Source organism: Carlito syrichta, unplaced genomic scaffold (genome assembly GCF_000164805.1).
Source record: "Carlito syrichta isolate Samal-C Ts95f unplaced genomic scaffold, Tarsius_syrichta-2.0.1 Scaffold307058, whole genome shotgun sequence".
Taxonomy (NCBI): Eukaryota; Metazoa; Chordata; class Mammalia; order Primates; family Tarsiidae; genus Carlito; species Carlito syrichta.
In genome coordinates, this window is record NW_007251154.1 from 48,996 (window position 1) to 59,870 (window position 10,875).

The 10,875-nt window shown below is 50.9% G+C and overlaps 1 protein-coding gene across 1 annotated transcript in view; it reads left to right on the forward strand.

The window, feature by feature from the left end:
• B4GALNT3 (beta-1,4-N-acetyl-galactosaminyltransferase 3) overlaps positions 1-10,875 on the forward strand; it is a 63,467-nt gene that overhangs the window by 22,794 nt on the left and 29,798 nt on the right. Inside the window, exons 3-4 of the mRNA XM_021715400.1 lie at positions 1,138-1,241; positions 2,319-2,396. Coding sequence (XP_021571075.1) covers positions 1,138-1,241; positions 2,319-2,396 — 182 coding nt within the window. The remainder of the gene's footprint in view (positions 1-1,137; positions 1,242-2,318; positions 2,397-10,875) is intronic.

The following is a 10,875-nucleotide window of genomic DNA, read 5'->3' on the forward strand; positions in this document are numbered from 1 at the left end:
ATCCACTCACCTCAGCCTCCCAAAGGCGCGGGATTACAGGCTGAGCCACCGAGCCCGGCTCTGGCTAGTTTTTTGTAGAGACGAGATCTCACTATGTTACACAGGCTAGTCTTGAAACAGGGGCGTGTTGATGAAGCTTTTGGAGAGGCAGTAACAACTCGGTGAAGTCCATCTGTGCTAGTCTCAGCCTTGTCACTACTTGTTAAGTGAGACTAGATGTGTCGTTTGACCAGCCTGGGTCCCCGGTTCCACATCTGATGTGAAGATTAGAGAATTTGAAAGCCCCTTTGAGCTCCAGATGTTCTATGATTTCGGTTTATGACTGATGGTGGTTTGGTTCCCCATAGTCAAGGCCCCACGGCCATGCCCAGGCAGTCTCCTTTTCGCCGGAGACCTCCAGGAATCCCAGCAGGGACTGACCACTGGACTCTGGTTCTCCTCGGCTGTCACCCCTGGCAGCTCCTTGCCCCTGTGCTTGTTCGTGCATGCTGCATGCACCCCAGTTTCCTGTCCCTGCCCTCCCCTCGCCATGCTTTGGCTTTTCGCCTTTCCAGATGTGTGCAAGCCAACCTGTTCCAGAGCCCTCCGGGAGCAGACATCAGTCACACACAGCCTCCAGATCAACCCAGGAAGAGCTGGGCCTCTCTTCCTAGGCCTCCAGCAGTTTATCAGTCTGTTCGACAGACGCCCAGGCCCAGGCCCAGCCGTTCCTGGCTCCCCCAGCTCTGGTTCCCTCCAGCAACCCAGTGATTAATGGTGAAGCAGGGAAGAATCCCACCCCGCTAGGGATCCCCCTGCTGTTTTCCTGGGCTGGAAGGGAAAGAGCTTACTGCCTTTCATGACTCCGGAAGAGTCAGCCTGCAGGGGGTCGGCAGTGGGAGGGCTGTGGTCCGCATTCACCCGGCTGGCTCCTTCTCTGATTTATGGAAGGCCGCAACTGCTCATAGGATGTCAGCTCAACTCCTCTCTGACCTTGGCCAAGCGTGTAACGGTCTCCTGCCCCCTCCCCTCCACACGCACCACGTGAAAAAAGTGAGGGCAGAAGAGGGGAAGATGATTCCCTTCCTCCCAAGTCTTGCAGCGTCTGAGATCTTCACGTTCTGTTGACCGCGTGTCTCTCTTCTTTCCCTCCCACAGGGCATGGCAGCTGGAGAGAACTGGCCAAGGCTCTGGCCAGCAGGAACATTCCAGCTGTGGACCCAAATCTCCAGTGGTACCGTCCCCAGAGGTTGAGTCTCCAGGTATGTGTCTGGCCAGCCCATGTTCCCTGCTGGTGCATTAACATGGGCCCTCTGTTGCCCTGCCTCGATGACCTTTGGGAAAACCTCTGATACTCAGTGCCATATGGGAGGCAGAGAGAGACAGCCCCTGGCATCCTAGTCTGGCATCTGTACTTCCTAGCTGAGTGGGCGGAGATGCCCATCCTGCCTCCCCAAAGCCCCAGGCTCCCACCGGGTCTGGTTTTCCCGTTTCAGCCTGTGTCACTTAGTGAAGATGCCATGTCTGATCTGCTCCAGGCATGCGGGCTTCATCTCGAGCAGCACGTCCTGACTCTTGCCAGCGTGAGCACGGAACTTTGCTGGCAATACCAGACAGGCTTTCTGGGCTCAGGGACAGTGTGACTCCTGACCTTGCCCCTCCCCACAGGCACTTCCAAGGGGCCCTGCATGCCGTCCTGCCCCCCATGTTTCATTCTGACGTTCCCACCAAGTTCATTTTATTTTCTCAAATCAGAGTCTCGCTCTGTCACCCCGGCTGGAGTGCAGTGGCATGCTCACGGCCACCACAGCAATCCTTCCTCCTCAGCCTTCCAAGTAGCTGGAACTACAGGCGTGGGCCACCACACCCGGCTAGTTTTTTGATTTATTGTAGAGATGAGGTCTCGCCGAGTTGCCCAGGCTGGTCTCAAACCTGTGGCTCAGGCAGTCCTCTCACCTCTGCTTCCCAAAGTACTGGGATTATAGGCATGAGCCACCTCTCCCGACCTAAGTTTATTCTTTTTTTTTTTTTTTTGAGCTGGAGTCTCACTCTGTCACCCAGATTGGAGTACAGTGGCCGCTCCCGGCCACTGCAGCCTTGACCTGCTGGGCTCTGGCGATCCTTCCACCTCAGCCTTCCGAGTAGCTGGAACGACAGGTGTGCGCTACCACGCCCGGCTGATTTTTGATTTATTGTAGAGATAAGGTCTCGCCAAGTTGCCCAGGCAGGTCTCGAACCCGCGGGCTCAGGCAATCCACTCACCTCAGCCTCCTAAAGGCATGGGATTACAGGCTGAGCCACCGAGCCCGGCTTAAGTTCATTCTTTATTCTTCCTGTAGGACCAAGAAATTGATCAAGGTGGAAGCAGTAATAGCAGCTACTTGAAGTGGAACAAGCCTGTCCCCTGGCTCTCAGAGGTAAGGGAATCTACTGTTCCTGTTTTTTGTTTTTTTGTTGTTGTTTTTTCTTTCTTTTTTTTTTTTTGAGTTGGAGTCTCACTCTGTCGCCCAGATTGGAGTACAGTGGCCGCTCCCGGCCACCACAGCCTCAACCTACTGGGCTCCAGCGATCCTTCTGTCTCAGCCTTCCAAGTAGCTGGAACTACAGGCGCGCGCTACCACGCCTGGCTAATTTTTTTTGATTTATTGTAGAAATGAGGTCTGGCCAAATTGCTCAGGCGGGTCTTGAACCCGCGGGCTCAGGCAATTCACTCACCTCGGCCTCCCAAAGGGCTGGGATTACAGGCTGAGCCACCGAGCCCAGCTTTGTTCCTGTTCTTTGCTTTGTTTTATTTTTTGAGTTGGGGTCTCACTCTGTTGCCCAGGCTAGAGTTCAGTGACATGATCACAGCTCACTGCAGCCTTGACCGCCTGGGCTCAGGCCATCCTTCCTCCTCAGCCTCCCAAGTAGCTGGGACTGCAGGCACGTGCCACCATGCCTGCCTTATTTTTGTTTTTTTTTCTGTAGAGATGAGGTCTTATGCTGCCCAGGCTGGCCTTGAACTCTGGAACTCAAGCGATCCTCCTGCCTCAGCCTCCCAAAGTGCTGGGATTAGAGACGTGAGCCACCATGCACAGCCTTATCCTTGTTCTTTGAGGGGGTTAAAAATATTTGTTACAAGCTGGGCTCAGTGGCTCAGCTTGTAATCCCATGCCTTTGGGAGGCTGAGGTGAGTGGACTGCCTGAGCCCGCGGGTTCGAGACCCGCCTGGGCAGCCAGACCTCATCTCTACAATAAATCAAAAAATCAGCCGGGCGTGGTAGCACGCGCCTGTAATTCCGGCTACTTGGAAGGCTGAGGCGGAAGGATCGCCAGAGCCCAGCAGGTCGAGGCTGCAGTGGCCGGGAGCGGCCACTGCGCTCCAGTCTGGGTGACAGAGTGAGACTCCAACTCAAAAAAAAAAAATTTGTTACAGATAATTCCAGAGATCATAGAAAACTTTCTTCTAGCGGTTACTATTAAAATCTTTACCCCAGAATTTCAGGTTCATTTTATTTTTTCCCTTTATTTATTTATATTTTTGAGCTGGAGTCTCACTATGTTGCCCAGACTGGAGTGCAGTGGCTAGCTCAGGCCACCACAGCCTTTACCTGCTGTGATCAGGTGATCCTTCTGCCTCAGCCTTCCAAGTAGCTGGAACTACAGGCACGTGCCACCACACCTGGCTAATATTTTGATTTATTGTAGAGATGAGGTCTCGCCAGGTTGCCCAGGCTGGTCTCGAAACTGTGAGCTCAGGTAATTCTCTGGCCTCTGCCTCCCAAAGTGCTGAGATTATAGGCGGGAGCCACCACGATGGCTTTTTTCTTTTATTTTGAGTTAGAGTCTCACCCTGTTGCCCAGGCTGGAGTGACACTCACAGCCACTGTTGGCCTCCTGGGCTCTGGCGATCCTTCCGCCTCAGGCTTCCAAGTAGCCCGAACTACAGGTACGCGCTACCACGCCCAGATAATTTTTGCTTTATTGTAGAGATGAGGTCTCACCATATTGCCCAAGCTGGTCTCGGACCCATGGGCTCAGGCAATCCTCTCGCCTCGGCCTCCCAACTTATTTTTATTTTATGTTTGAGACAAGGTCTCTGTTGCCCAGGCTGGAGTACAGTGGCAGGGTCGCATTCACTGCCACAGCCTTGACCTCCTGGACTTAGGAATTCTTCTGCCTCAGCCTCTCAAGTATATGGGACTACAGGGACATGCTGCCACCACACCTGGCTGATTTTTTTTTTTTTTTTGTAGAGACAAGGTCTCATTATGCTGTCCAGTCTGGTTTCAAATTCCTGAGCTCAAGTGGTCCTCCCGGCCTCCCAAAGTGCTGGGAGGACAGACATGTGCCACCGCCTCCTGCCTAACTTGTCCTCTAGAGGAGGAGCACTAATATTTGCTGAAGGCCCACAGTGTGTCAGCCTTTGCACATGCCCATCTTGGCTTTATGACACTGTGAGATAGTATCAATGTCCTTGTTTAATGGGTGGGAAAAACCAAAGCTCGGGAAAGTTACATGGCTTACATGGCCGTGCCAATCCTCATCTGAAAGATAAGCTTCCCAAACTGTCTTTCTTGGACACGAGATATTCCCGGAAGGAAGGAGTACACTGTTTTCAAAAAAGGCTTTAAAACTGCATACTGGCCAGGCGCGGTGGCTCACACCTATAATCCCAGCACTTTGGGAGACCTAGGCGAGAGGATTGCCTGAGCCTAGGGGTTCAAGACTAGCCCAGGCAACTTGATGAGACCTCGTCTCTACAATAAATCAAGAAAAGTTAGCTGGGAGTGGTGGTGTGCGCCTGTAGTTCCAGCAGGTCGAGGCTGTGGTGGCCATGAGTGTGCCACTGTACTCCAGCCTGGGTGACAGAGTGAGACTCTCAAAAAAAACCCCAAAAAACTGCATACTATGTCCCATTTTTAGAAATGTACATTTGTATATGAAAGATTCTGAGAAGTTCTGCAGGAATCTGTTTAGTTTAGCACGTCCCAAACTTATTTGCCTCCCACATTACTTTTTTCCATGAAATGCTTATTAATATTTTATGAAATGAATGTTCTAAGGAGCATGCATTAGGAAATGCTGCTGTAAGCCTGGCGGGGTGACTCGTGACTGTAATCCCAGGACTTTGGGAGGCCAAGGTGCGAGGACCACTTGAGTCCAGGAGTTTGAGACCAGCCAAGACAATATAGCAAGACCTCATCTCTACAAAAAATAAAAAAATTAATCAGGCATGGTGGTGCGTGCCTGTAGTCCCACCTACTTGGGAAGCGGAGGCGGAAGACTTGCCTGAGCCCAGGAGATCGAGACTGCAGTGAGCCATAATAGTGCCATTGCATTCCAGCCTGGACAACAGAGTGAGACCCTGATTCAAAAAAAAAAGATATTTTTTATAGGAAGCAAACATGTCAAATAACAGTTTCCAGGACCATTGGCCTTTTATTTCTATAACCTCTGAGAGACTCTTTTGGTGAACAAATTGAGACTCAGGGAAGTAAATTATTAGCATGCATAAGACTGTCTTGAGTAAATGGCCATGCTTTGGGGGAGAAACTTTTAAAGTAGTGTTTCATGACTGGGCATGGTGGCTCATGCCTGTAATCCCAGCACTTTGGGAGGTGGAGGTGAGAGGATTGCCTGAGCCCCGGAGTTCAAGACCAGCCTGGGAAACTTGGTGAGACCTTATCTCTACAATAAATCAAAAAAATTAGCTGGGTGTGGTGGTGCGTGCCTATGGTTCCAGCTCCTTGAAGGCTGAGGCTGAAGGATTGCCTGAGCCCTGTAAGTTGAGGTTGTGGTGGCTGTGAGCGTGCCACTGCACTGCAGCCTGGGCAACAGTGTGAGACTCCAGTTTAAAAAAAAACAAACAAATTTGTGTTTCATGTGTTAAACTTATTCAGAACCCAGGGCCTTACAGTCTTGAAGTCTGTGGACACAGATGACTTTTCTTGGCTGTCTCTATCCGTATCTATCAGGGACTGATCTCTTCAGCCTGGGTGGTTTTATTTCCAACCCACCCACTTGCTCTGCACAGGGGTGAAAGGGGAGTACCTTACTGAATGTGATGTTAGGTTACTCACACTGTGAAGCCACCTCCTGTGAAAGCCCTGGAGAGAATGAATTGCAACACTGGTACGCCTGTCTGGGTGATGTCATCAGGTAGCTGGGACCCGCTCACAGTAGTTTGAATAGAAGTTGCCTTAAAGATCATTTTGTCTAATGACCCAGCTTTCTTCCCTTGAGAACAGCTTGGATTTTTTTTTTCCTTTTTTTTTTTTTTGAGTTGGAATCTCACTCTGTCACCCAGGCTGGAGTGCGGTGGCACCCTCATGGCCACCGCAGCCTCGACCTGCTGGGCTTAGGCGATCCTTCCACCTCAGTCTTCCAAGGTAGCTGGAACCATTTGGCATGCACCACCGTGCCCAGCTAATTTTTTAGATTTATTGTAGAGACAAGGTCTCGCCAAGTTGCCCAGGCTGGTCTTGAACCTGGGTTCAGGCAATCCCCTCGCCTTCAAAAGTGCTGGGATTGCAGGCTTGAGCCACTATTCCCAGCAGATTCTTTTTCTTAATAAACCAATTATTTTGAAAGATTACAACTTTATAACATTCTGCATTTATTAATAATTTCCCCACTTTTTGCCAGTCAAGGACATATGTATAAATATATAATGAAACAGAAATAGTGAACAAATAGTGATAACTTTTTTTTTTTTTGGAGGCAAGGTCTTGCTCTGTCACCCAGGCTGGAGTGCAGTGGTACAATTACAGCTCACTGAAGCCTCAACCTGCTGGACTCAGACCATCCTTCTGCCTCAGCCTCCCGAGTAGCTGGGACTACAGGTGTAGGCCACCACACCTGGCTAATTTTTTTAATTTTTTGGAGAGCCGAGGTCTTGCTATGTTGTCCAGACTGGTCCCAAACTCCTAGACTCAAGCAGTCCTCCCATCTAGACCTCCCAGATGGGATTATAGGCATGAGCCCTATGCACTTGACCAGGATTAAAATTTTTTTTTTTTTTTGAGTTGGAGTCTCACTCTGTTGCCCAGACTGGAGTGCAGTGGCCGCTCCCGGCCACCGCAGCCTCGACCTGCTGGGCTCCGGAGATCCTTCTGCCTCATCCTTCCAAGTAGCTGGAACTACAGGCGCACGCTACCATGCCCCGCTAATTTTTTGATTTATTGTAGAGATGAGGTCTCACCAAGTTGCCCAGGCGGGTCTCGAACCCGCGGGCTCAGGCCATCCACTCACCTCAGCCTCCCAAAGCATGAGATTACAAGCTGAGCCACCGAGCCCAGCTAGGATTAAATTTTTAAAGAATATTTGATATTTTAGTAAGTGTGTTTGGCCTTTTGGTGGTAAATGACTGATTTCCATTAATTTTTTGCTTTTTTTTTCAGTAGGGGTCTCATTCTCTCACCCAGACTGGAGTGCGGTGGCACAATTATGGGGCTCACCTCAACCTCGACCTCCTGGGCTCAGGCGATCCTTTTGCCTCAACCTCCCAAGTAGCTGGGAATACAGGCACATGCCACCACACCCAACTAATCTGTTGATTTTTTTTGTAGACATAAAGTCTCGGGTACATTGCCTAGGCTGGTCTCAAACTCGTGAGCTCAAGTAATCCTCCCACCTTGGCTCCCAAAGTGCTGAGATTACAGGGGTGAGCCACTGTACCTGGCCTGATTTTGGTTTTTCAGTATTAAAAGTAGCTTACACGGTCCTCATTCCCTGAAGACCCATCTTTATGCATCTTCAGGAAATCACAGATCCAGTCCTCTTATTTGCCTACAAGAAGAATAAGGCCCTGGGAGGTTAAATAACACAGCAGCCACACAGCTGCACCGTGGTCCTGCCACATCCTGAGGACCTCTGTTCCCATCTCTTTACCTGTCCCCTGCCAGCAGGAAATTCCCAGGTTAATAATACAGGTCATTTATTGAACATCTACTAGCTGCCAGGAGCTGTCAGGTTGTCCTGTTATCCGCCCCGCCTTTCAGGTGATGGTTTAGAGAGGTTAACTCAAGGTTGCAGGGTTAGCACAGGGCCCTTTGCTGAAGGTGGGCAAGGACAGGAGATGAGAAGGGAGGTGACAATGGTCTCCCCTTTCACCGTATCCCTGCCCCAAGCTTGGTGGGCAGTTCAGGATCCCAGATGCTCAGCAGCCTTTGATGTTCTACTCGGTGTGTCCGAGGGACCAATCAGACTGGACGGCTGTGGGGGCAGCCTTCATGGGGTGACTGTCCTCACACACTTATTCCTGTCAACCCGGATCACAGGACGCTAATTAGCAAACCCCAAAGCTGATCTATCCATTGGCTGGTCAATATCTCGGTCTGTTGACCAGAATATTGTATCTGCTAACCAGGCCACTCCTCCGCAAAACCCAAAATAGTTACAAGGAAGGAATTCGGTGCCTACGAAGTCAGAGCAAAGCGAGTTCAAGTTTCTATGGCCTGTTCACGCAGGCTTTATAGTAAGGCAATGTCTCTCTCCTGTGGACAGGGCCTGACCAGGCTCTCGTTGTCAGATTCCCTTGTTTGTTTCTTAACAGTTTTATGGAGCTATTCACATGCCATCCAATTCACCCATTTAAAGTGTACACTTCAGGCCGTGTGCAGTGGGTCACCCCTGTCATCCCAGCACTTTGGGAGGCAGAGGCGAGAGGATTGTCTGAACCCAGGGGTTCGAGACCAGCCTGGGCAACTTGTTGCGACCTCTTTTCTACGATAAATCAAGAAATTTTCTAGATGTGGTGGCGCGTGCCTGTAGGTCCAGCTACTTGAAAGGCTGAGGCAAAAGGATCACCTGAGTCCAGCAGGTTGAGGTGGCCATGAGCGTGCCACTGCACTCCTGCCTGGTGACAGAGTGAGACTCCAACTCATAGATAGATAGATAGATAGATAGATAGAATAGATAGCCAGCCTGGGTGACAGAGTGAGACCCTGACTCAGATAGATAGATGAAGTGTACACTTCAGTAGCTTTCAGTAATAGTCACAGAGTTGTGCGTCCATGGCAATCAATTTCACATCATTATCATCACACCTCCTCGCCATCACCCCTCACGGCGCTCAGCTCCTAGACCCTGGCAAGCAGTAATCCATCTTCTGTCTCTAGATTTTCGTACTCTGGACATTGCCTAGAAACAGAGTCACATAGTCTGTGGTCCTCCGTATCTGGCTTCTTTTCTTTGGCATCATGTTTTCAAGACGTCAGTTCTTCATTCCGTGTTCTGGCTGCATGAAATGCCGTTGTGTGGCTAGACCACATTTTATCTGTCCATTTCTCTGTTGATGGACATTTGGGTTGTTTCTGCTGTTTAGCAATTTTGAATGATGCTTGTGTGGGGTTCAGGCTTTCCTGTCTTCAGAGCCTTAAATCACCATCACCGGAGTCTGTCTTCTATTCTGTATACTTTGGTCACCTTGGTGAAATGCATGTGGCATCTCAGCTCACTGACAAACCATCTACTCGAATGGAGATAATTTTATTGGTTAGAGTTTCTCCAAATGGACCCTTTGCCCTTCCCCAAAGCCCAGAGCCACCCTCTATCTTTGTGGCATCCAGAACCCCTGGATTTTACTGGAGATCTCCCTCATAGGGAGTAAACAGGGAATCAGGAGTAGATTGAGCCGGGTTTGGTGATGCCCACCAGTATTACCAGTTACTTGGGAGGCCGAGGCAGGAGGATCACTTGAGCCCAGGAGTTTGAGGCTGCAGGGAGCTATGATCATGCCACTGTACCCTAGCTTCAGCAGCAGAGCAAAACCCCATCTCTTAAAAAAAAAAGTAGATAGTAGGCAGAGGTGAGAGGACCACCTGAGCCCGGGGGTTTGAGACCAGCCTGGGCAACTTAGCAAGATCTTGTCTCTACAATAAACCAAAAAATCAGCCAGTCGCCAGGCTCGGTGGCTCAGCCTATAATCCCGTGCTTTGGGAGACTGAGGTGAGTGGATTGCCTGAGCCCGTGGGTTCAAGACCCACCTGGGCAACTTGGTGAGACCTCATCTCTACAATAAATCAAAAAAATTAGCCAGGCATGGTAGCGCACGCCTGCAGTTCCAGCTACTTGGAAGACTGAGACGGAAGGATCGCCGGAGCCCAGAAGGTCGAGGCTGCGGTGGCCGGGAGCGGCCACTGCACTCCAGTCTGGGTGACAGAGTGAGACTCCAACTCCAAAAAAAAAAAGTGGATCAGGTACCTCGAAACTCTGAGTGGGAGGTAGAGCTCCCCGCTCGTGGGAACCGGTGACATGGTCAGCCTGCCAAACTTCTCCTCCAGAATGGGGCCTCACTGCCCCTGGAGTCAAAACCGAACCCTCCGCCGGGCCTGCTGGCCCTGAGAATTTGAATCTGGTTGAGGGGCACAGGGCGCGGCAGAAGCAGAGGGTCCATGGTCTCACATCCCGGGATGGCATCCCGCCTCCCTGGGCTGAGCTGCCCGCTCCCGCCTCCACGGTCCCCTGCACACAAGCCTGCATCGATGACATCAGCTTGTTTAAATGCTCGACTCCTTTGAGGACCACATCTCTCTCCTCTTTAGCTGGTACCAAGCAGGAACATGCTGTTCTGGGCGTGGCTTCTCCAAGCATCTGTTCTTTCGAGGAACACAGGGGAAGAGGGGCTGTTGTCTCTGCTGGTGGGAGAGGAGCCTTGAAGGATGAGCAGGAGTTTGCCCCGTGGGGAAGAAAGGAAGGGGCCTTCCAGGCAAGAAGCAGCACTTGGAGAAACGCTGGAACAGCAGGGACAGGGCTGGGTGTGGGTGGAGCGTGGGTGTGTCCAGGAGGCCGGTCACTCGGAAAAGCCTGCGCGGGCCCAGGCGAGGTTTTGTTCTGAGGCCTTGTTCTGAGGCCTTCTGGGAGCCTTCTGGGCTTTACTTTTCTTTTTGAAAATGCTTTTTTTTTTTTTTTTTT